The sequence below is a fragment of the Desmodus rotundus genome, chromosome 1 (assembly GCF_022682495.2).
Source record: "Desmodus rotundus isolate HL8 chromosome 1, HLdesRot8A.1, whole genome shotgun sequence".
Classification (NCBI taxonomy): domain Eukaryota; kingdom Metazoa; phylum Chordata; class Mammalia; order Chiroptera; family Phyllostomidae; genus Desmodus; species Desmodus rotundus.
Genome location: NC_071387.1, coordinates 51,949,077 through 51,976,171, shown reverse-complemented (window position 1 = coordinate 51,976,171; position 27,095 = coordinate 51,949,077). Strand labels below are relative to the sequence as shown.

The 27,095-nt window shown below is 33.6% G+C and overlaps 1 protein-coding gene across 13 annotated transcripts in view; it reads left to right on the top strand.

The window, feature by feature from the left end:
* RFX3 (regulatory factor X3) overlaps positions 1-27,095 on the top strand; it is a 274,106-nt gene that overhangs the window by 197,402 nt on the left and 49,609 nt on the right. For 12 of the 13 annotated variants that reach the window (XM_024555052.4, XM_045191054.2, XM_045191047.2 and 9 more), the window contains 5 exons: positions 1,973-2,047; positions 10,426-10,607; positions 14,213-14,332; positions 24,684-24,805; positions 26,655-26,767. In XM_024555052.4, the coding sequence (XP_024410820.1) occupies positions 1,973-2,047; positions 10,426-10,607; positions 14,213-14,332; positions 24,684-24,805; positions 26,655-26,767 (612 nt within the window). The remainder of the gene's footprint in view (positions 1-1,972; positions 2,048-10,425; positions 10,608-14,212; positions 14,333-24,683; positions 24,806-26,654; positions 26,768-27,095) is intronic. The other variant, XM_045191061.2, reaches the window with a different exon arrangement.

Below are 27,095 nucleotides of genomic sequence, written 5' to 3'. Positions count from 1 at the left end.
TTTTCTATAATTTCCAATTAGTATTTTCCTTAGTATTACATTTTATTTAACTCTAGGGAAGAAGAATCAGTAACTTTGGAAAAGAATATAAAATAAAATCAAAACTATTAATTCTTTCATTGTTTGAAGAAAATTAGGTATAATTGAGACTGTTTGTGTATAAAGTATTATATATACCCTAAAGAAATTGGTAATTTGATAGTAAAAAAAAAAAAAGTCTTTGCTTTGGCTATTGCCATCCTTTCTTTTCTTGTAGTGGGAGGTGGCAGTTTGCTAAAATTTCAAAGAATCATTAATTTCCATAGCCAAGGGAAAGTATTGGGTTGGCCAAAAAGTCTGTTACATTTTTCCATACGAGGGCTCTAGTAGCACTTAGTTGTCTTTAACTTCATTAGAAACAATTTTGTTAGGTTCTGTTGTGACAGCTGTCATATCAGTGTGCATTAAAAAAAACCATCAAAATTGGTGAATTTTTTATACAGCCATTTTAATATTGAAGATGGAAAAAGGTACACACCATTTTTAGTATATTATACTTTCTTATTTCAAGAAAGGTAAAAATGCAACTGAAACGCAGATTTGTGCAGTGTATGCAGAAGGTGCTGTGACTGATCAAATGTATCGAAAGTGGTTTGGGAAGTTTCTCTGTACTGTTGACATTTCGGCCAAATGATTCTTTGCTGTGGGGCTGTCTTGTGCATTGGAAGATGTTTAGCAGCACCCTTGGCCTCTGCCCATTAGAAGTCAATAGCAGGAGAGAGCCGACACACTCAAAATATCCAAATCACTAAAGTTACTGGTGAAAATGAAAAATGTGTCTTTTATTTTATAGAAGAAACTAAATGGACTTTTTGGCCAACCCAATATAATTAAGTTAACTATGCTTTAAAACATTAAATATTTCTATGACTTCTTGTACTGAATTGTTAATTTGATCAGATGATAAAAATAACAATAATAATATGGATTTTTCTCTATTAAATTACATAATGTGATTTTTATTTAGCTGTAGTTAATAGAGTTAATGTTACCTAGTAACCAAATACAGGGTGTTCAGAACCTGTCTTTATAGTGCATGTGATAGTAGAAGCAGATGGATAGATATCTTTAAATATGAGGTGGTTTTTTTAAAATTTTTATTGTTATTCAATTACAGTTGTATGCCTTTTCTCCCCATCCCTCCACCCTTCAAGAGCACATGTATTATTGGCACTTGCTAATTAATTAGGGTATTAGATTCTGTTTAGTGTGCTGAGATGACCTGGTATAAAATTTTCTGTGGTTGCCCCTTTTCTTTGTTGGCTCTGAATTATTTTCTCTTTTACATTCCATTTCTGCTGTCATTTCTAATAGCTTTTCCATACCACCATGTCCTAAGATGTAGAGGCCATGATTACATCTTATAATGTTTGTTCATATTAATAGACCCTTCACTTACAGATTTTAATATAAGGTTAAGAGAGGGATGGATAGATTTAGTACCTTTTGAGCATTAATGAAGATGTCTTTGTACACTTGCATTAAAATATAAATGCATTTTAAGCAAAATCTGTACTATAATTTTATGAAAAAATAGAAGAGATATTAAATGCTTTTTATGCTTGAGGCTATTTAGAAAGAGTAGTTACTGTCCCACATCTCGAACTGATATGAAGTCATATCATATTATGAATTATGAAAGTAAAGAATTTTTTCTCATAACTAGAAAAATCTGCTGGGGTTCCTACTCCTCTGGTCTCCATTCTGATTTCAATTAGAGAATGTCTTTTAAAAAGTTTTACTTTTGTGATTGGGCTTATTTTTATTTATTCTGTGGGGGTGGGGAAGATGGCAGACACACATTTAGTAAGAGCTGTTCATTTGCCACCATTCAGGAAGAAATTGAACTTTAAAAAATCTATCAAAAATTCTCTAGTGAGCCTTTTTTTACTATCTTGTCTTGAGCCCTTTTTTTAATGACATCTATTATCAGATTGAAATGGCGATTGAGACGCTGCAAAAGTCTGACGGTCTGTCCACTCACAGGAGCTCTCTTCTCAACAGCCATGTAAGTTGCCTCTTCATGTAAACTAATCTCTTGCTTGTTCTGCATGTGTTGCTTGCTTCTAAATGCTTGTTTTATTTATTTACTTATTTATTTTGCTTCTTAACCTTCCTTTCTCAGCCCATTATAATCTCTGTATCACTTAATGGCTATTTTGTACAGTGGAGTATCTAAAAAATGGAGTCCCCAGTATACTGCTTTACTAGGTTTTTGTACTGTTTTGGTACAACTATAACATTTCCAAGTTAATAACAAGCTGCTATTTATTTGTAAAGTGTAAATGATGGGAACTTTCAACATTTAAACTTTTCTATTTGTTATTTAACATGAAGCCAATGCTTATTATCTGCATCTCTATGTCTTTCTGAGACAGAGATTATCGCATCTCTTGTATGCCCAGTAATGCTCTTTAAGTGGAAAATAGGATTGTTAATCCAAACCCAATTGTAAACTGTTTGAAAATTATTTATTTATGTCATATAATAAGATGGGCAGGAAACAGCTGCCTGGAGAAGTTCAGGGCCTAAGACTTAAAGAAAAATGAAACGGGGCCAAAAGAAGAAGTGAGGCTATGGATAAGGCATAAATTACTAATACTTGAGACAAAACAGGAATAGTGTTACTACTTCTTGAAGCTTTTAACCCGATGCAGCATCACTAGAACACTGGTAAGTGTGAGAAGACTGATGACAGTTTGCTAGAACTAGAAATATGTTCAGCAAATGTTCAAATTTGGGGGGACCAATGAGAATACTGATTAAAAATTATTTTGTTACCATGATTTCTGAATATATGGGAAAAAGGTAAATAGACCTTTGAATTAGATCTTCTGCTAAATTAATGACAATGACAATATAGTAAGAATTAGTTTTCCCTCCCAAACTGAAAATGTGAATATTCTTAAATTTGGAGATGTCATTATGATTTTTTTAAGTTCTTCATATTTTGTGACTGAAAAGTCCAGAATTGGATTATGCAAATGAAATGTCAGAAATACTATTCTTCTTTCAGTATACCTATAACCTTTGGCTCATAGAAAATGTTTTCACTGTCTTTTTAAAGATTTGCATTTTCAAACATTTAAAATTTAAATTCCAACAACACTAAATACTATGTTCTTACACATTTGTTTTTAGATGAAGTATTTTATCTTATTTCTTTTTCAAGAGGAATTATCATGTCAAATAATAACAGGTTAGCCAACTTGGGTAATGCCTGCAATTTTGGTGAAAATTGTAGATATAAATTTTAAAGTAACATTTATTTTGGCCCTTGTTTCTAAAACACTTTAAGGGATATAATTTTTTTTCATTTTCTGAAAATTCGTATGCAATGTGTCACTCTTTTATATATTTCGTGAGTATATAGCTTTTGTGTTAGCGTGAGCCTGTGGTTGTGTGTAAAGGCTGATTTACTGTGTGTTATTAGGGTATATGTTTGGGGGAGGAGGTAATACTAACTGGTGTTTGTGTTTTGAGAATGGCAAGTGAAACTGGTGTTCACTTCTAGTCAAAATATCCAAGGACTTAAGGAAAACCCCCCCTGAAGTTTCCAGTTACCTTTTTTGAACTTTCAGGAATCTAAGAAGTTGTGCTTTGATATTCAGTTCTCATTTCATTTTCATTTGAGATACATACTTTAGTAAAATATATATGTTGAACTTCAACTTGAATTAATTCATCTTCATTAGCATTCTCTTGAATAATAATGTGGGTATGAGAATTTTTGTATACTTTTATTTGTTGATTTGTTTAAGACTTTTCAAATATGTTGGGCTTCTTGAAATTATTATTTTCTTCTAGAATTCATAAAGTAATAGTGTCAATGAATGTGTGAGTTAAGCTGCATAAGCAACAGTTAAATGGGTGTTACTCCATGGCTTCATATTGTTTCTTTTCTAGCGTGACAGATCTTCCTTACTGACAGAGGCATGTCGATATACAGAAAGAGTGGGTGTAAGTGTTGCTAATGCGGTGATAATCTTTCTTTCCAGATGTCCTGATTCATTGTTTTTACACCTCTGAGATACAGTTAAATTCATTTAAAAACATTTTTATAGGCAAGTCTTCAGAAACAAATGATTTTTATAGATAGCATGTCAAGAGTGGAGAAGGTGTTTTTGCTGACCAGTCAACTTTCCTTTCCCCCTGAGCACAGAAGATCCTGTTGCCTTTCTGTTCTTGCAAAGGTAGTGATGCTCCTCATTCCTATTAGATTTATTTAAGCAACTACAACAAACTACTGTAGGCGTTCTAGTTGAAAACCACCTGCTAAGGGTATTTTAAATTCTGTTAACCTAATTGGTGATTCTCAGTTGTACAGAAAAATTTTGGTAGAGATTTGTAATGAAATATAGTTAACATTTTAAATATCAATAGACTGTAAGTTGCCTTTACTCCCTCACTGTATAGGACCAATAAAGAATTACTTGAAGTTTGGGATCCTTTGTAGAGGACACAAATTCAACTTTATAATAGTTCTCTGGTTTAACAGTTTCTTCAAAGGGTTAATTTTATTAGGCAGAAAGTTCAGAGAAATTGTCCATAATTCATGTCCCATATTTATCAGTTTTTATCTTAATCATGATTTTTTAGCTCAAATCTCTTGTCATTCTATTTTGGAATAGGGACTAAAACAGATTTCCTATTTTCTCTTTATGCATTTGATTATTCATAGTAATTCAGAAAATTCTCATTAGGGTCAAATCACAGAAATCATCCCCTCTCAGTAGAATCCAATGTGATTGCTTTGTTTTCCATCTTTCTTTCTGCATGCTAGACAACGGAGCGGGGCGTTAATTCCGTGTCCCTTTTTCAGCATTTTCTTAAGAGTCTTTAGTACTGCTGCTGTGCTTTTGTAATTATCGTGTCATTATCATCCAGGTTGAAATGCATGCCTAACTTGTCTGTTTCCTAATCTTTATAGTGTCCCCACCTGTGACCGAGTACAGGGACACCGAACATGTTTTATTAACAACAACATAATGGCAATTATTTTAGTAGTAGCATTTTATAGGCCAGCAGAAAACATTTATTGACAAGTGAACGTCCCAAGAATGTAAGAGTTTTATATATTTTGTCCATTGATGCATCCTTCGTGTCTAGAATAGTGCCTGCCACATAGCAGATGCTCACTAAATATATTTTAAATGAATTAATGTAAGAAACAAGTAACATAAGGAAACAGTCTTTGTCTTACCTTCAGTCTTCTGAGTAACTTTACCAGTCATGTGTACATTTATTTGATGTGCACTGTTTTGTTAACCGATATGCTTCGGTGGGCATATGTGTGAATACTGTTGGTAGAGAGTGGTCTTCTTCTGGCATACCAATTGAGTGAGAGAGTGTCTGGTCACTCTGTCCGTGCACTGCCATCAGTTTAAAAGTAGACCCTGTTCCTTCCTTTTTTTCTCCAAACAATCTAATCCTTTGAAAAATGATAGCCAAGGGTGATATTATTCATCTCCAAGTTTTTAGAATGATACTTTTGATTTAACTTTAATCAATCTGTTAGTATAATAATTTTTATTTAAATGGTTTTCTAAATTTTTTGTATGTGAAGATGCTACAGGTGAATGATAGTCTGCCTAAATGAAATTAGAATATTGTTATTCTCTTCATCGAAGACTTTATTTTATACTTCTTTCATGATATAATTAATGTAAATTAATATTTAATGGCCTATATTGTGTCCAGTTTGTGATATTTTAGATCATAAGTTTGAATGTACAAATGTTCTTAATTGTTCCCAATTTTCATATAATGTTCTTCAGCTTGTGAATTTTTTAAAAAATTCCATTTAAAATATATAAAAAGCTTTAGGCATTTATTTTATAGACTTTTCACAATCTAGCAAATAATTGTTTCATGAATTTTACTGGTTTTAGCCACTGAAATATATTGAGCTCAAAACAAAACCTTGTTTTATACTCACTTTCACTTGCCATTGCTGTATTGTAAATATAAGTTATGACAGAATAAGACTTGTCAAAATGCATATCATCAGTGAACTGAATTTAAAATGAATCCTAATGGATAATAATCCATCTGGGAAAAGTGAGAAATGTTACATTTAGATGTTAATTGGAGAATGCAAGATGTATTGTTTTTATTTGTCAATCAGTTTTTCCCTTTGGGAAAAATAGGACCTATTCATCTTCCTTAATCTATCCTGATTAATATAGGTTAAGTGCAAAGCTTGAAAGATGAAATTATCTTGCTTTCCACCCTTAAAGGAATTTATGTTAGTTCATTAGTAGAATAATCAGCTTTAAAAGATAAAGGTAAAAAGTTCCTGTGGTATTTTATGGGCTTTTAAAATCACAAGTGTATACAAATATTTTATAAGACATTTTATAAAAGAATAAAAGAAATAGTTACAGTTTAGTTCTAAATCACTTAATGTTAAAGGTGGTGAATACTAGTGTCAAAATATATTTTGTTAAAGACAATACCCAAGAAAAAGAATACATCTTATAATAGGCGTCAACTTTCCTTGGGCTGTACATGGAGTGTATTTATACCTTTAAATTATACTTAACTGCCAAGTTTCTTTTCAATAAAATTAATCCTTTCTTATACTTTGTTTTAGACTCAAATGTCTGATTTATAATTTCATCACTGTCAAAACTTGAAGGTTTAATACTAACATGTAGAATGCAGATTTTAATTCCCAGCTAAAACTCAAAAGTGTTATCTGGTAGCTCCTAAGCCAATTTCCAGGTATACAGTGAGTTTTTGGAACCCCCAGGTGATACAGTTCCGCTGCTGGCAGGCTTCCTCGCTGAGACAGTCCTGGCTGCAGCAGAGCCACCTCCACCCTTCAGGACTTTTACTTCCACTGGACTTCTTGCTGCTTTTCCAAAGTGATCTCCAGGCTTTTGTCAAGGAACAAAAGTTCTCCTGCAAACAAGGGGCAGGGGACAAAATGTAACTTTGCTATTGTCAAAGTTACAGTTACTAGAATTCCCACACTTGTGCAATTTTTATTGTTATTCAATTACAGTTGTATGCCTTTTCTTGTGGAAATTTTAAACCAACTAACCACACGCATGTGCATGCACATGTGTGCATGCATGTGCAATGTATGAACATGTGTGTAAATATATGTGCACGTGTGTGCACACACATATAACAAATAAACACAGGTTTTTAAAAATTGGTTTAGAAATGAAGATTCTTTAAAAATGTAGATCATTATAATAAGAACAATCAGTTTACAAAACAGTGCAGATTATTTGACTTTCTCGGTCATTTCAGAGGACCACATAACCAATCCAATAAAAGCTTTATTGTCTCTAAGTTATTGATTGGATTTGACTAATATTATTTAGACTTTGAGTTCTTTTAAAGCCAACTTTTGCTGTAATTTTCTCATTCTGTGAAAAAAAATTTAAATTAAAAATGTCAGATTAACTCATATGTATAAACATACCATTGGACTCAAAATATTTTATATTGAACTTAAATATTTACACGATTTTTTACTTTTATAAAAGATAATTCATTATGAAACCATCAGATATTTTATTGGATTTGCCTTTTCAAATCCTTTTATAATTTTTTTGTAAAGATAATTTTCTTCATCATGAGAAATTAGTAAATTCTCATTTTTAGATATTAGCTTTTACTTTTACATAATAAAATATGAGAAGAAGACTGTTAAATAGTTAAAGCAGTTTACAGAAATGTTCTGTTTATATCTTGTTAATTAAATTATTTTCATTTGCTTTGTATCTTACTCAAAGTATTTTATATCATATTTTTTATTGTTCAAGTACAGTAATATATCAGATATATTTTATTATGTATGTTTGTATATAAAGTTTATTACAAAATTGATTATTAACCATTTCTGAAAAAAATCCTTAAATTAACATTTCCTATATAGATACATGTATTTTCATTAACAAGGAAAAATTATTTGATTTTTTTATGAAAGAAATCATATAATTTGGGCTTTGGCAATATGCATTATTTTACCAGTATACACAGATATACATACAAACATGCCTTTGAAATTTTAACTTATATGTATCATGTGTTCTATGCCTATGGATATGAGCATTTCACTAGTTTAGTTATAAAATATTACTGTTTTTCAAAAAATATTCCCAGTTTTTATATTTGCCTTTCTGGGGATGGCTTTTCCTTAGTATTTCCCTAATATTTCTTGATCTCAAGAACCCGAATTTCTCAAAGAATACTTCTGTATTCTGTATTTCTACATTCGGTATTTCTCTGTTCTGAGTATGTTAGGAATAACTGTGGAAGGCTCAGTCCGGTCTCTGCACACGAAGGGGGGCCGCACTCTGCACACTGTGGCACACTAGCACTGCTCCAGCACTGTCAGATGAGGAAACCGTGCTTTCAGACCCCAGCCCTGTCCTTGAGGCTTCTGGTAGAAGTGTGTGAGGCAGGTTTGATTGCCACGTTTTGTGTGTGATCTCCGTTAGTTGCATTTATAATCAACCAAATCTTCAAATTTAAAAAGGAATGTTAGACATTCTGACCTGCTGTTGGAGGCAAAATACTAGTCTGACCCTTAAGAGCTTCATTTCCCAACTCGCCTCCTCACCTTCACACTACTGATGATGTTATCTGTGTGTCATTTAGAGTACTCAGCAATCATATTTCAGTGCCTCTGGAAACGTGTTTACCAACAGGTCGTAGGTGACTCATATCAAAAGAATTCCTTGACCTGTAATTTATTTTGTCAAAAACGAATGTTTATTTTGTGTAATCCTAAAAAATGTTTATAGGGAGGGTTGTATATGTTGCAGAGGCAATAAGCATGTTTAAATGTGTATTTCATGTGCAGATGTAGGTGGCAGAGAACTTCAGTCTTCCTGACCAGAACACGATGTTTCATTTTAGTATTCTGCTCTGTCTTACAATCTTGATGGCTATAGTTTCTAAACCAACATCAGTATTGGTTTAATGTAGGAATATTTGAAATTATAATGGTTCTGGAAAGCACAATTGTTATGGTTAATTAAAGGTAAATATTATGAAAATGTTTTTAATGAATTTTATTGAGTCTGAAAGTTCAGGTTCTAAGTTTGATTACAAATCTTAAAATATGTAAGCAAAATGGAGAAATGTTTTTCTTTGTGTCCATAATATCATTTTCAGGATATGATTGTAAATTCCTAGAGGACAAGGGTGAAATTACATTCATTTTACATCACTAGAGGCTTACCACATTGCCTGGCATATTGTTGATGCTAAATAAAGGAATTCTTTGGCTTCCATAACTTCACTTGAGTGCATGTAAAATATCAGTTCTTTATCATACCACTTATAAATGGCATGGAAATTTTGTTGAGTCAAGTAATGTGAAAAATTTGCTGCTTTTGTAGAAATAACAACTGGTACGTGAGTAATTAGGCAATGTGTGTTGGAAACCAGACTCAAGCACTGGGATCATAGGCAGCCTTAAGAAAGTCATTTAAATCTGTTTTAGTTCTTTTGTAAATAAATAAATGAACAAATTAATAATTTGGTTTTGCTACTATTAAAACTCAATAATGTATACCTATGTTAGATTTTCTAAAGATCTCTTGCTTATTCTTTAAAGGCTACTTATACTTTAAAGGCTATTTTTTAAAAATACAGGACAACATAAAACTTTAAAATGTGAACTATAGACTGAGAAAATATTGCTTTACCAACTGCAATTGTAGTGTGTCTTCCAAAGTTATGGAAAAAACATAGTTTTAAGGTAGAAAAATTCAAATGATTGTAATAAATGATTCCCTTTCATTATATGTATTTTTTTAACTGAAATGTGGTGAGTTTCTTTCCTTCTGGGAAAGAGATGACTCCTTTTTTCTTTCTGCTTGCAGAATTTTCTCCCAGTAGTTAATACTATTATTATATTATTTTATGTAAATTAATTAGAATTTTATAAAAATGAATGGAACCTTAATATAAAAACTCATACAAGGAAGCCTGCTGTTCGTGTGTTATAAGGAGCCAACACTAAAGACATATTACGAATCATGCTGCTAGGTTTGGTAACATTTTGTTCTGTAACAATTATCAGTTCTTTTTACGACCAGTTAATGGGATTATTTGAATTCCCTGAAGAGGTGTTTGTCTCCAAAATAGCAACCAATACGGGGGAAATTAATTTGTCTCTACACATGTTTAAATGTTTGCAGGAATGGAGGTGGTCTGAGATCATAAGGGATGCACAACCATTTACATTCTGAGAGTTTAAAGTCTGGGTACACTGGCCTCTGCATTGCAACAGCTTACCCTCTTGCAAGGCTTGACAGAGATCTAAGCATTTCTGTGTACTGCACTTGCAGATATTGTATTTTTCGTTCCTGTAAATTGCATGGTTTCTCTGTGTTTACTCTCTCTTATTTATACTAGCTCCAGTGGCTGTTGGACAATTACGAGACAGCAGAAGGAGTGAGCCTTCCCAGAAGCACTCTCTACAACCACTACCTACGACACTGTCAGGAACACAAACTGGACCCAGTCAATGCTGCTTCTTTTGGAAAATTAATAAGGTCAATTTTTATGGGGCTACGAACCAGGAGATTGGGAACTAGGTTAGTATTGAAAAATAAATTTAAATTAATCTTTTTCAAACTGTAGCAGTTCAGTATATTGTTTGACCAAAAGTACTTGATTAAAGGTAACATATAAAGAAGAAATACAGAATTATCTCAGTTTACAACCCTCCTCCCCCTGCAGGAAAAGGAAAGCTCGGTTCTCAATAAATACTACCAAATCAGACTGATGCAGTATCTTAAACATCAACTGCAAAGCTTTGAGAACGGATTCTTAAATCACATAGGAAGTCGCAGACAAACCTGTTAATCCAAGATTTACATATGATGCTTTAAAAATTAATATATATCACTGTCGTCTCTTTCTGAAAATACCCATACTAAAGATGATGAGTAAAGTAACATAGTAAGTGGAAAACTGTGTAACTCCTGAAAAATTATATTGGAATATTTATAAATAACTCTTGTATTTGAATGGAGTAAGAGATTAAAGCTGAGGGATATTTTTCCATTTCATTTCTGCAGACCAATTAAGAATCATTGGGTGGACTTGAAAAATACGACTGTTTGAAGCCCTCAATAATGAGATGGCCCTATTTACTCTTTTTAGCCTTTTTAAATTCTTGAATGTGAAACCATACATCTATGGAAGAAAAAATATAGTTTTATTGCATAGAAGCCAATAAAGAAGACTCTTAGTTTCTCTGTTTCCTTTTTAATAACATATGGTAAAAATAACACTTAGAACTGTGGAGCTTCAGTTTTACTTTCCTATAATTTTTACAAATTATCTTAACACACATTTTCAGTAGCTTTTATTTCCTAAATCTTACAGAAATCCATATTAAGTAGTATAAAAATAAAGATGGTGCCCTGTAACATTAGATGATCTACCTTTAATTAGTTACAAGTCATAGCTTCATTTTATTCTAAGTAATTGACCTCAAAAATTTATACTGAAAAGAGGAGTGAGTGTCTCGATTTTATGAAATTTATAAGGTCTGTGTATATTCAGAGAGTGAATTATTTCTTTCTGCTGCATTTCAAGTGATTATACAGCTTTCAGATTGCTGGAGATTTATTTTTCTCATAAGTGTATTTTCTTCTACCTGACTTTCAGTCCCTTGGGGGAAAAATAAGCTTTTTGTTTCTTAACTATTTTTCCCCCAGAACCACAAAAATCACTGTTTGGGACCTAACCTACTATCTCCTAGCTGATGGCTCAGTAGTTATGCATACTGTGCCTATATTTTGAAACTCGGGGCTTTATTCAACATTCTAATAGCTGTATTGTTGTGCTTCTTTTGTTACTGGAAGGGATTTCAATGGATCCTATTTTGAGGCTCCATTCAAACCTTGAAACACATCTTTAAAATAGAAAGTGACAAAATTAGGGTTGTTTGGGTTTGTGAATGAGTAGAATCCATACTCTGTAAGTACATATTGCAATACTACAGCATTTATTTTCTGGTGTTCTCCCCCCCACCTCCCACTATGTAACAATATATCTTCTGTTCCTTTTAAAATTGTTATATAGTATTTGTAATTAGGATGGAAAGCACAGCCGAGAAGAATAAGGAGAAAAGAAAGCCTTTGGAGGAAGTTTAAACAAATGGTGTGTTATGAGGATAGCAGAACTCTCATGTAGAAAAACTGACAATGGTAGGGGTCAAAGTGCTGAGTCTTTCTACCATGGAAACTGGATTAGCATCCACTTTCTACCTTTAACACAGGGAACAGAAAGTGAATCAGTATAAATCATGAGACAATTTAACTCAGATACTTTTTTTTTAAAGCAAACTGTACGCAGAACTTGTATTTATCCATTAATAAAACTAACTGGTGAATTCATTCAAACCAAAACCAGTCCTTTTCTCAAGTTTCGGAATTAAGTATAAAGTAAATAAAATCACCATGTTTGTAAGCAAAGACAAATGAAAAACTACCTTTTGTAGATTGCATTTCCAAATTAAGTTTAAGCCAAGACCATGGGCCATGCTGACCTCCCCCATCATCCATGGAATAGAAAGAACCACTTCCCCTGCCCCCACCCAAACAAATGTTGATTTGTAAGAAACTGAAAAGAAAGTAGACACTTCATTTGTTTTGTGGTCTCAAGAGAGAGACATCACTTTACTCTGTGGTCCTGTCATTGGCTGTGTTCTCTGGTTAATGTCTTCTGCGTCCTACCCCATCACGACTCCCTATCCTTCCTCACTTTGTACAAGAGAACACTACTGATTGGGTTTGTAGAATTTTTCCGCTTTGTTTTTTGTTCTCTTCTGTAGTAGATTTTGGAAACAAGATCCAATCTCTGCAAGTGGAAGGCCTTTCTTTAGCAGGATTAGGTTTTCATACTGGTTTATTTTGCTGAAACTATGTAGGTATTCAGATGCCCTACATTTGTTTAAAACTACAATATTATATATATAACAAAAATTTAATGACTTTTCAAATTTATAGGACTCATCTAATATATGTTCTTTAATCTTGGAAATAAAATTGTGTTCTATTTTTTTATCATCCTCATTTTGAACCTAAGAAAATTAACTGTAATTCAGTAATATCATTGTCATATATATTTCATATTGAAATTATCCCAGAAATTTTATATATTTATTTTCCTATTTTATTTTTTATTGAATTTATTGGGGTGACATTGGTTAATAAAATCATATAGATTTCAGATATACAATTCTGTAATTCATCAATGGTATATTATATTGTGTTCTATTTTTATATGGTTAGTCTGTACTTCCCTTGCATTTCTTTTTGTAAATGAAAGAAAAAACTGAAGAGTCCTAATATCTTGCTGTATATAGGCTTGTGAAAAACTATTTTTGCAAGAATTTCAAATTTCATTCAGAACTAAGCTTTGTCATTTCTAATAACAAACACGGTATTTCTCCTGAACAAGGGAAAATTCTGATATTTTCATTACAGGTGAAAATTTGCCATTTTCACAGAGAAATTTCCTCATGTCTGTTGTGATGCATCTTATTCAGCCTGCAAAAGTAATATGAATCCATAAAAACAGAGATGAATAAAATGTTTCAAAATGAGTAAATGCATGCTTCTTTTTAGGTTTCAAAATATTAAATATAATAGACTTCATCACAACATCTTGCATCAGTGAAGTTATCTTCATCATCCCTGCAGTAATAGAACTTGAAAAATGTAGAACTTACCTAAGAAAGGTAGAATTAAGATTTTTTTTTCTGTTGGTTCTGTATAACCTCTTTATTATAAATTCTTCTTTAGTGTGCAACCCTTTATCCTGTTAATGAATTTTTGTTGGCCAGAATTTTTTTCTCACTATTACTCCTTCCAAATTAAATTCAGAACATAAATTTGAAAGTAAAATGTAACTTAAATGGAATAAATGGACTGCTTGACAATATTTAAGAGAAAGTTTATGAGGAAAGTTTTTTTTTAGGGCCTTGAGCTGATAGATTCAGAATCTTACTTTGATTCCTCAAATGTAGCCACCGTCAAAATATGTATGTATGCAGAACACATCACAAATATAAAACATATGCAGCTTTTATATATTTTCCCAAATGTGAAGTTGTGTGGACATCCTGTATGATTAATATTGGTTCGACTGATTTTTTGTCTCTAATGTTTGTTGTTCTTTTATGAAGAGGAAACTCCAAGTACCATTACTATGGGATTCGTGTCAAGCCAGATTCCCCTCTTAATCGTCTGCAAGAAGACATGCAGTATATGGCTATGAGGCAACAGCCCATGCAGCAGAAACAAAGGTAGACTCTGGAGTGATCGCTGACATGTCAAAGCTATGTATTTCTTTAAATGTTTGGTCTCCTTGTTTTTCTGAACAAATAGAACAGATACCTAAGTTGTTGTCATGTTTTCACTACAGACGGTTCTCAAATGTAATTTAGAATTGTATTCATCCTGTCTGTTTTACAGTTCTTTTAAACTTACTTATCAGGCAGCCTGTTTAGTCCCTTTTAAGTTAAATGTGACATCCCAAGCTATTCAGACAGGGAAACTAAATACAAAGCATAAAGAGTACACCCAAGCTAACACCAGCTGGAGAAATGTGTTCCAGTACTTAAAGCTTTTTAACTGCTGATTCGCACATCCCTCAAGTCATTCTTTTTGACACAGTATATATTCTTGCAGAATGTTGGGGATTTCTTACATTTTCTTATAATCTAGCCTTCATAGATGTGAATGGTAGATGTTAGAGCTGTAAGCGATCTCAGGCATTCATGAAAGGATGGATGGTCGGAAGGAAGGAATCTTGGATCGTGGAACTTAAAAATACCTAAGCCTAGTCTGGCCCCATAGCCTTGTGACAGAGTACTAATAGTGCTGTTTTTGAGTTAAGTCCCAGAGAAATCAAGTGATTTACACAAACCCATGATGCTGTTATATAGACGAGCTGTTATATAGCTGTTATATAGTTAAGGAATTAGAACAGGAGGTACATGGCTTGTTGTTGTTTTTTGTTTGTTTTAAGTACTGCAATAATGTGAGAAGTACTGAAATAAAGCTTTGGTCAAGGAACTATTGGAATAGAGAGGAATTTTTATAAAATTCTGGGAGAATTGGGAAATTTCATAGAGAAATTGCTATTTGAGTAGGGGCTTGAGAGATCAGAAAGAGAGGAACATTCAGGCAGAGGCAATAATGTAAACAAAAGTATAGAGGGGTAAAAAGTTTAAGATGTCTTTGGTAAATGCTCTGATTTGTTGAGGTTGGCATTGCAATAGAAGAATAGAGAAGATTGAGTAATTTAGTGGCAGATGCGATTTAAAAAGTAGTTTGGATCATAGATTATGGGATTTAGTTATATATGAAGGTTTTTGTGCAGAGCATAGCTTTGAAGCTGTGCAAGGCTTTGAAGCAAAACAATGAAACTTTCTGATTTTTTTTTTTTAGAGAGATGACTTTTTGATTTGGGGCAAGACATATTTAATGGGAAGAGATGAGAGGTAAAGACACATGTTAAATGGTTTTAACACAGTCATAATTTCTAGTAAGTGTCCCCAACTGAAGAGTCAGAACAAGATTGGATAACTGTATAAAGGTATCTCAAGTGTTTTAGATTTTTAATTCAGAGATTCACAACCTTATTTTTTAAATCGTTGATCCCTATTTTTTGAGATATAGTTTGTGGAAGATAGTAAGAAGGGCTCTAAAAATATAGTACATCATAGAACAGTCCCTAATATGTTTGAAGATAAAGTTTGTGAGTTGTAATAAACTGTTATTGTCTTCGGGTTATGATTGTTTTTTCACCAGTTAGGGCAACATTTATAGCTTTTACTTCCTGAGGTCTCGGCACACACATGTTACAGCACTACACAGTGGAGGTGATGAGAGCAAGAAAAGAAATTTGATTAAAAAATAATACATACTCAAATGTGAAAAAACTTGGTGGATTTTGCCTAAGACAGCTGAAGCCTACTTCTTCCTGTGATATAACTGCGAAGAGTCCTACCTAGGACATTTTCATGGAAATGGAAGCCTTCAAGAGACATTCTTTATTTAAAAAACCTGGGTTAGGTAAGCAAACTCTAGGACTTAACAAAGGTCTCCTAATTAAAAGATCCCAGAGCTATGAAGGTTAACAAGCCATGAAAACCCTGCAATCTCAGTGTATTGGTAAATGCTTCTAGAATTAGATATAGTATAGAGGTATTTAAGAAGTGTTGTAAAATTCTCAGTAATATTAATTGTTCCAACTTTAGTTAGTGTTTGCTTTCTCATGAAATAAGAATGTTAGAGAACCAAAGAAGTACTGAAATTTTCTCTTATTTCTTTTTAATTACAAAGTTTTGGATTATAGACAGTTGCTGTGGGAACAGTGTCTTGCTCCCTGGTTGTGGTGTTAGTGTTACCAACCTCAGGGACCCTCACTGGCATTAGGAGGACAGAGAGGTTTCTGGTGTCTCTGAAGGACTCTATCAGCTGGAGACATGAACAGGCCTGACATGAATCCAAAATTACCCACTGTGCAGAAACACTTGGATAGGAGAGGAAGAGTTTCTCTCCTAACTCTCAGTGTAAGACAAGAATAGTTGTTGAAAACGATGGAAAAAGAGCTATGTCATTTGAGTTATGGCTTACAAGATAATTCCAAAACTCAAATGATTCCATTGGATATATTAAAATTCACATAAGAGATTGGTATTCTCCTGTTAAAATACAAGTGACACGTGGAAGGTTTAAAACATTTTATAAGTGGTACAAGTATTTAATATTTTAGAATATTCAAATTGTTTAAATGCCTTGAGGTTTATTAGATTCATCTATATAGGCACATCTTCCGTAGTATAAATTCACGTTTCACATATTCTTATAGTAACAACATCAAGTATATGCAATGATTATTTCATCAAATAAACAACTTTTAAATCTCAATTTGTACATTTTCTGGTTGTTTGGAATCATAGTACTTGTAGAGGTAATAATGATTATTGTTTTGTATAGCTTTATAGTTGTTAGATCTCCTTTATAGGTGGTATCCCACTTGAAGATTTGATAGGGTATTAAAGGAAATTGTCACTTACCTACGAATCAGATTTGCAGCAACACCACCATATGGAACACAGCCATGAGTCTGGAAAAAATGGAAACAGCTTCTGATTGAAAAACAGATGTCTTAAAGCCTGTAGTTTAGCTTAATTGAAAAGATGAAGCCATCCTCAAGCCATTTACCTAAAATACAGATGCAGATTAGAGCACACTTGATTCACAGGAAATCATTAGATGTAACAGCTGGCAAGAGGAAATATAAGTAGACAAAGGTCTTTTATTTGCTTTGGGTTACTCAACACAGCAGTCTGTGCACATTCAACAGAGGGGGAAATAGATGTTGGCGCTCCCCGAGGCCCTTTGAGTATCACTCTAGTGACTAGAATCGAGTCTAACACAGTTTGATAACTGTTTGCTAATTGATAGAATTATAGGTCATCGAGAAGAGGTGAAGTGCTCTGGTTAAGGAAGCAGAAGAATGTGTAATAGTTGATTTTTTACTGTCTTCTGTTGAAAGTATCTCATATGAGGATAACGTATGCACTTATATGTGGTAATCTTCAGGTGTCAAGAAAGCTCACTCATGAACTAATTTGTTAACCATAATTTAGAGAATAAATAAATTTGGTTATTATAGAGCAAAATGGAAATCAGTAATTTTCAGATCTACAAACTAACTTAAAATGTTTGCTGCAGTTTATTTTTAATATTTATAAGAAGCACAGAGAAGCTGTTCACACATACATGTTAGGTGTTCTTCCAAATCCCAGTAGCAAAAGTGGTGGAATGGAGCCAAGTGCTTTTGACAGTGTGCTGGGCTATGTTCAATCCCAGCCATTCTCAAAATTAAATTGTAGTTATCATTCCTTCAACAAATACTTAACAACCAGCAGTTGTGTACCGAACATGCCCATCACGTTGAAAAGAGATATCACAGAATCATAGAATGTTAGAGCTGGAAGGAAGAGATCACCTAATCCAACTCATCCTCTTGATGAGAAAACTGGAGTGTATAGTGTATAGTGTATGGTAGATAGTTATCCAGGATCATAGAACAACCAGGAATAAACCCCAGTCCTCTAGTCTTTATTCTTATAAGAATTCCACCTTGAAAGAGGTAAGATAACCCAAACAGAAATGAACAGAGTAATAAAATTTTTGTGTACGAAATAAAGTAAAAAGTCACACTTTAGTATGTCCTAAATAAGTGAGAAAGCGTGCCAATTCCTGCCTCTTTAAATGGCCTCTTCACAGGAATTGGATTCTGTGAAAAATGGAACCTCTGTGGCACTGAGGGGAGGGAAATAGAGGCCAATTCAAAAGATGGTACAACAAGGCTACCTTTGCTTTGGCTGTATACAGCTGTGAAAACATGCATGATCCTGAGGAGAGAGGGAGGACTAGAACCTTTGTTATTAGAAGGCCTTTCTTAATACAGGTTTCATAAACAAGTGAAGGAACTCTATTTAAAATTGGGAAGCATGGATTTGAATACAGGTTGCTTTGGCACTTCTGCAGAGTGTGTGACTGAATTTATTGAACCTCAATTTCTTCATCTGCCAAATGGAAATTAATAATAAACTACCTCAGAGATTATTTTGAAGTTCAAGTGGAAAAAAGTATGTAAAGTTTTCTTAAAAGTGGAAACATGCAAGTGTTAGATAAGTAATAATAATTGTCATTATCATTAATAATTATTATTTTTAATAATAATTATTGTAACAATTATTAAGTATTATCATTATAATACTTGTGCACTAGAGAAAAATATTTCTTTAGGAATAAGGCTGTTTTGGGTAAGAGTGAAGCCTGGCAATTGGGCAAGCATGGCTTCCATTTCTTTATACCTCTAGGCCCATGGTTTTCAACTTTGATTGATGTTAATAGTTTAGCATTCCTTTCCTGGACCGTGAAGTCCCTGGAGTCACTTCAGAGCTAAGCACCTAGTGTTGGTAAGTTGCTCTGAGGCAGCTGAGGGTGGCAGGAGTCTTCAGTGGCAAAATGATCAGTGCCTGTGCATTTGGCTTTTGGAGGCAAATAAGAAATCTTGGCTCTTAGGTGTTTAATGTTCTCTGTGCCACTGCAACAGTCCCTGAGAGTTTCCATTGAAGATAGGGGAATCACAATTCAGTAATTATTAACTATGGTAATTAATGTAAACTTTGGTAATACTAACAGTTATCACTTACCCTTCCAATGAGCATTTATTGAACATTTAAAATGTTCTCCAATAAGCACTTAATACACATGATCTCTTTTGGCAAGTATAGTGTCATTCACTGATAGGGGAATTGATCCCCATTTAATTTTGCTACATGCAAGAACTTTACTAGTTTATTTTTTCCTAGATAGAGCCTCAGATACCTTTTTTTGTTTTTGTTGCTGTTTTGGCATCAAGTGGAATCAGGTGGTTATTCTCCAAATAAAGGGAGGAGTGGGGGGGGATCCCCTTAGAATCAGTTTAACAGAAAGGGTCAGCTGTAGATAAAAGAACTATCAGTAAAGTACCATGTGTATCTGTAACAAGACTATATATCATTTCTATGCAGCTGACCGTAAATTACCCATGCTAAGAATAGTCAGTGAAGCAATTCACGTGAGGAGGGAATCCCGTCTGCCTCTTTCAACATTGCACACTCAGCACCTAGAAGAGCACTGAGCACATCGCCAGTGTTAAATGAATGAATGATCTACAGCTTTGATTTAGCCCATAGCTTCAACCTTATCTTTTTCCTACCTCTCCTAAATTTTCTACTATAGCTACAGTTAATATAACCACCCATTTGAATTTAATTTTTTTCTCCTTTCCTTGCCCAATTATAGATGTAGAACTAATGAAGAGACAAACACTCTAAGGGCTACCAATAAGAATTGGGGAGATGGAATAACTGTCATTAACCAGCAGGGTTGATGTTAGAAGTCATTTAGAAATAGACATTCAGTGTGATGTCAAGGAGTCAGTTACTATTCTGAAAAAATGGTACTCTGTTTCTCTGATCTGTTCATGTTTATATCATTTGGTTCACTTGAGACCTTAAGTCATAGAAAGATTTTCTGGTCCAATTTTTCCAAAGAGAATCTCAAGATTCCAAGAAAATTTTAGCCTTTTTTCCTGATAATGAGCTCAACGTAGAGATTTGTTCTGCACATTAAATGATTGTATACTTTCTAGAGTTACATACAAAGTAATGACTCTTTGGCTGTACAATTAAGATTTTGCATGTGCATTTTTTACTTACTGCCAAGGAACTTCTCCAAATGTCTCATTTAGTTTGTTGGAAATTCTTCCACCTGGTACTGTTAGTTGAATGCGATGGTAAATGTATACCATTCTTTGGCTTCCATCGGACTCCTTCAGGGTCCTTATGTGTGAGATTGACAGAATTAGATGCTATTTTACAGTAGAGTTACAGCTGGCCAAGTTCTAAGTATCAGCCGTGGCTAACCTTTGGGGGAAGATCCCTAGTAATTTTCCAAGCTTCCTGCAGCAGTGGCAGGTTTCATGCATCCACTCAGCTATTGAAGCATTAGAGTTTCTTTGATTTCTTAATTGTCAACAACTTTAGTTCTGATTGCCCATGGAGTTGCAAGCTGTTAAAATTGTCGCGTGCCTCTTACTAATTTTGAAACCAAGAGCTATTTCTTCATTAGATGCAGCTCAGGTCTTTCTCAGAGCATACACAGCTCAGGAGCACTAAGGATCTGCTGTAAGAAAGCCCAATTTAAAAACAACGCATTTGTAAAGTAAATGGGGGAAAGGGGAGCGAGTTGAGTTGTTTAAAGAATTATTAAGGAGTTCCCTTCTTTTAAAGGATTCAACAAAGAATTTTTTCAGTTGGAAGTACCTCTGGTTTTTATAATGTAGTAGTTAAATAGTCATTATTTTATGAAGAAGGTAGAGAGGCAGGAAATCTGAAAATCTGAGATGCCAGTTGCAATTCAACTAGAGTTAAGAGAATGTAAGATTACCATGTAAGTCAGTAGAATATTAAAACCCATGCTGGAAAAATTTTATTCCTGCACAGCCTTTTCAAGTCCATGTCCCTAACTGCTTTGCCTAGAGTAAATGCTCAATAAATGTTTGTTACACTGGTTTGATATATGTTAAGATCAATTAATAGTATGATAAAATACGTTACTCTGAGCATTCATTAATTCATCTATTATACATTCTGAAATATTTACTTACATTCCAAATGTAATTCATTGAGAAAAAGAAAATTGGTGACATTTTATTAAAAATGACTTGTGTTTAATGTTAGGTATGTCCTTCTACAACAGTGGGCTGAAGGAATTTATATCAGTCCAAGAGGCTCCTGTGGACAAGTGTTGTGCAGGCTCCTGAAGTAACATCTTAGCACTTGTTAAATAATCAATTTCTAAGCCCCATTCTCAAAGATTTTGTTAAGTATATCTAGGGTGAGTCTAGCATTTGAAATTTTTTGAAAGCTACCCAGATACTAACATGCAATTAGTTTTCAAACCTAATACAGTATAATATGTGTAACTTTCTTCCAAGCAGAGTCAGTTATCACAGATATTTGTTGAGCCTATTTGTAACATTCCTATTCTTGACTTCCTGTTAAACTACATTCTTTTCCAGGAAGACCTAACACTCTGAGGTGATGGCAGGGATAGGATGTTTTTCCTAGAGCATCAGGAAAATGAACATCTAGTTTTCCTTAGTCCAATGTGTATGATTTCAGGGGATTCCTTTTAAGTACCAGTGCAGTGCCGGACAATACACTGTGCTACCATGTGATTTATTATTTAAAACATAGCAGGAAAAAGCAAAGGTCAGCACTACCTGGAAACTCTCTTATATTAGCTTTCATTAGTACTGTTCTTGTATTCCTGCCCTCAATGATGTAATTCTTAATGGCACAGACCCCTCCCAAACTTGCCCCCACACCTTTCTCTGAGGAAGTACAACATAAAGTTCTGGCTTATAAAGGTCCTGTTGACACAGCAACCAAGAATGGATGCACAGAGTTCATCTTTGCCTAATAATCCATTTAATCCACTGTTTACCTTTCTACCCTTAACTTTGTGGTTAGAATAAAAACATTCAGTTCTCAGTTGTATTTTTATTACTTCTTTTATATAATATTTGTGTTTAAGTACTGACCTGCACCGTTCCTCCAGAGTTTACCAACTAATTTTCTTTTTTTCCTACAAACTAACATTGATGCATTTTCTGTCACCTGTGTGATAATACAGTGTACCTGTAATCAGTGCTCCCCACTCAATATCATTATTATTAAATCATACATTAATTATAATGTATTATGATTTTGAGTGCTTGTTAAATAGAATATCTCTTTCCCTTAAGAATGTCCACTGTCTAAATCTTTCTAAGGAAGCAGATGATTTTGCTTGCAGGCTACAGGCTTGCTAAGCACTGTGTACAGTAGGTTGTGACATAGCATCCATCCTCTGAAAACGTACAGTCTGAGAGAAGACGATCATTTGCTTTTAGGTGAAATTCCACTTGTCCTTGATATTTGCTGTGCCCATTAAGCATCCATAGTATACTAGATGCCATGAAGGGCAAAGGAAATTTTGTAAAGCATAGCTTGGTGAAGTCTCATAATTACTCTCTAATCCTATATTAAAAATTAATATAATTGAATTCCATTTTCTCTTCTCCAGGGTAAATAATTCAAATTCCTTTTACCACTTTTGTTTATTAACTCTATGAATGCCAAACTTCATTAACTTAAATGAAGAAACATGGTTAAACAATTTTAGCTTGTTTTATTAGTGATATAAAATTTCATAGCTGAAAAAGGGAGGCTAAATTCAAATGAGACATAGAATGGATCAATGAGGAGAAGAAACTTTCCTAAATAAGTATAACATTATTCAAATTTTCTGTGGCAGAATGGTTAGTAATTCCCCCACACAAGAACTCAAAGTACTTGCCTTACAAAATATTTTTGCCTTGGTAAGATAATTTTTTAAGGAAAAAAATGATAAAAATTCCATTTCTCATGAAGAGTACTTCTAGAACATCACAACACTAACCCTTCTGCCATCTCTTGGTATGACCCAGTTGAAAGGTACTTTCAGATGGTTTTTCCATTAAGGAAAAGAAAACATTTGAGTTCTTGTATGTCCTTAGAAAGTAGCAACCACCATCTTGTGATGGGGGGTCATCACTAAAATGATAAGAAGAGTGATATGTGCTGTATCCTTTTTTCACCCTGTTTATCTTCTGACTTTTTTTGTGCTTTTCATAGTTTTTCATGAGATACTGGCATATAAGAAATAAATATAAATGTCATTATAAGTGACTTGGCAATTTTTCTTTGAAGTTTCATTTACCTAAGTTGTAATTAATAACATTTAAGATTGAATCATTCCTTAAGGCAACCAGAGCATTAGTTTGTACAGTGTTTCACCAGGTCCATTCATTCTATTAGACCTGTTATCAGAATGCAGGTATTTTTAAGTATATCCTGTTCATGTATTAGGGACATTGTTATTCACAGTAGTTCATATTAATGATCTGGTTACCATGATATTAATGTAAGAGGCAAGTGTCTGGGTGGTGAGAATATTAGGGTGGTTTTATTTATAAATGTAATTAGAAATAGGGTAAAGAAGAATGGAAGAATAAACATCATAAAGTGAATGATGATATCTCTAGGACATAAGCTTATTGTTGATTTTAATTTTTTCATAGTTTTCTAAATTTATAAAATGAAGAAAATAAATCTTAAAAAAAGAAAAATCTGAGAAAGAGGAAAAATTATAGTTACTGCTTATTTCTTACTTGGTAGTTGTTTATCCTAGGAGGGTTGCCCAGTTTTTTGTTTGTTTGTATGTTTGTTTGTTTTTGTATATGATATTTCTCTCCCAAGCAGGCTTTCCTTATTGTCCATGCTGCTAAATATATTTTCTCTTTATTTATGGAAAGAGTATGGAAAGTCCATGAGTTGGGATGACTAGGACCTAAAGATAAATACGTAACTATAGGTGACTTTGATTATTTTTTAATTTGGACTTTAATTTTATAGATGGATTCTTGCATGTATTTCGCTGCAAGCTGATGCTTAGGGACTTTCTGTTTGCAGGCGTGGAGAGGAGTCAAGGGAGTGAGTGTGTCGAGATGCATGGGAGGTTTTAGGAGGAATGAAAACAACATGGCAGATAGAGTTTGTAGGCTGACTCATATTTTAGGGATATTAGTTAATTGAAAGCCATTCGTCAGCATTTCTCAGGCCCTAGCTCCTAGCTCTTAATTCAGATTAAAATTCCAATGTATTTAAAGTGTTTTATGTTTAAACCATGCATTAAAACTATAATCATGAACATTTTTGCTGTTGGTGTGTAAGGAAATACTTCCTCTTTCATTCTTAGGTAAATTTCTGAATATTCAAAAATGGGTCTTCTTCCTAGCCTCTCCCCCTTTTTCTTTTCACAGTTGAGAAAATTTCTTCATATTAGCTCTGTGATACTATCAAGGAAAAAAATCTTACAACTATCATGGGACATTAAAGGAGAGAGAATAAAATCGAATGCCTAGGGAGTTTTGTGTAGTACAAAAAAAGCAAGGAATAATTTGGTTTATTTGTGTTTTTCCCCATCTAATATTTTTAGGTACAAGCCTATGCAGAAAGTGGATGGGGTTGCAGATGGTTTCACAGGAAGTGGTCAACAGACAGGCACATCTGTTGAGCAAACTGTAATTGCCCAAAGTCAACATCATCAGCAGTTTTTAGGTACGTTAAGGTGTAATGCATATTAGTTGCTTTTAGGATTGTGAAAACAAAAGAACAATAGTAGTGTTTTATCCAAGTGCGATTTCTATTTTATATGTTAATTACATAAAAGGACATTTTTGTGCTGAAACTACGCACATCATATGATATTTCTAATTCATTTGTATTTTCTCATGTTCACTGTAACTTACTTTTAACTCTTGAGCTATGTAGGACTTTTAAGTATATATAAATTAAAGGCTCATTGCTGTGAAATTGTTCTCCAGAATTTGTATTAATTGGGCTTTTGTGATCAAAATTGTATTTACTCTCAGTAGTAACTTAAGTGCCAAAAATAATTATTTTCTAGTATGAAGTTATGTATGCATATAGCCTCAGATTAGAAAAAAGTTATAATCTTTTAAAAAGTAATTTATCCTTTTAAGTTGATCACTGTACTTTCTATTTGTAAAAAAAATTTTATAGATTTTATTTAAAGAGTTAGGAAGTAGAACTTGAACATTTTGCATATTCCTGTCATAGCCAAACATACAAAAGTGGCACTTTAATTTAGTTGATAACCCTTCTGGAGATGAACATGCGTAGTTTCCCTACAACAGATCAAACAAGTGGAAGCTGTCAGGAGGGAGAGAGAGAGAGAGAGAGAGAGAGAGAGAGAGAGTCAGTCTCTTTGTGCACTTCATGAAAAAGACAAGTAAAGTGAATTCTTAGTCAGAGAAGTTGAAAATACTATGGCAACATTTCCCAAACTAAAGTCCTCAGGTATATTTTTGTGGACCTTTGAGCTCTCAAGATGAATATTTTTGATTACAGGCTTTTATTTCAATTATCTTAAAAAATAAAAGTATATCCTGGATTACCTAGAAGACTAGAAGGAATATTGATCTGCAGCTTTATTTTCCACGTTTGTATTTGCATTTATGTTAGGGCAGGCACCAAAGTGTGTTGCATTAATTGTCCATATCTAATGAGAAAAGAACACAGAGAGACTTACTATGTAAATTACGCCTCCATCCCAAGGGAAGGCTAACTGATGTCCCAGAGCTCTGTGTGGAGGGAAGCTTCACAGCTTATTTGAATGTAGGAGAGTAATGGGAGAACCAGCCACCATGAAGTACGAGTTGGGACAGGCCTGTCAAACTCAAAAGACCCTGTGCCACAGCAGTCAGTACCGTATGCATGTTGCAAGAGGTAATTTATGTGTAGGACAACAGCATCATCCATCATATCAAATTAATGTTCTTAAGTTTAATGTTATTTTTGTAGTTTTCTTTGTATTTATTTTGTAGCTTTGTGGTTTATAATTATGTAAGAGGTTTGAGTGTAATAAGTTTAAAGCTAGATCTATTTTTTTACATAATTAAATAGCATAATAGTAAAAGTAACCAAAATTGATAGTGGCAGGTCAAGATATATTTTTATTTTTATATTTATTTATCTCATTGAATGTATTGGGTGACATTGGTTAATATAATTACATAGGTTTCAGGTGTACAGTTCTATGTACATCATCTGTATATTCTATTGTGTGTTCACCACCCAAAGTCAAGGCTCCTTCTATCACCATTTATTCCCCCTTAAGGGCCGTATATTAAGAGACACGGTGATATGCTGTTTCTAGTATAGTCATAGTGAAAATGTGGTTTCTCCAAAATTTCTATGTTTCCTCTATTCTTTTGTGCTGATGATGTTGCCAAGTTCTGCTTGCAAAAACTAGTATCAAAAATTCTTGCTCTTTGGACCGCCAGCCTTTCATTGTTTTTTCTTTTTAGTCTTCTTAAACTTTCCTTATTAATCTGTAATTGGCACCACCACAAAGCTTTTTTCTCTTGTGTTGTCATGATAACAGATGCATCTCGAGCACTTCCAGAGTTTGGGGAAGTTGAAATCTCTTCTCTGCCAGATGGTACTACCTTTGAGGATATCAAGTCACTACAGAGTCTTTATCGAGAGCACTGTGAGGTAAGTCTTTTCAAACATATACAACCACATGCTAACTTTTGCTAGACAACTTGCTAGAACAAAATACATTTATTCCTTGGGGACCTATGAAGTTCGTTCATATTTCTTTGAGCACTAGTAAGTTAATTTTTCTTCTTGTCTCAGAGTGGAGAAGTGAGGAATACAGAGAATAAATTTTACTGTCCATTTTCTTAGCCTATCCTATATGAATCCTCTGATGCAGAAATTCCAGTTCTAGTTTATACATAGGTAAAGAGATAAGTACACAAGGGAACTTGTTGCATTATTGTTTTTAATGCAAAAGATTGGTTGTAACTTCAGTATCTAG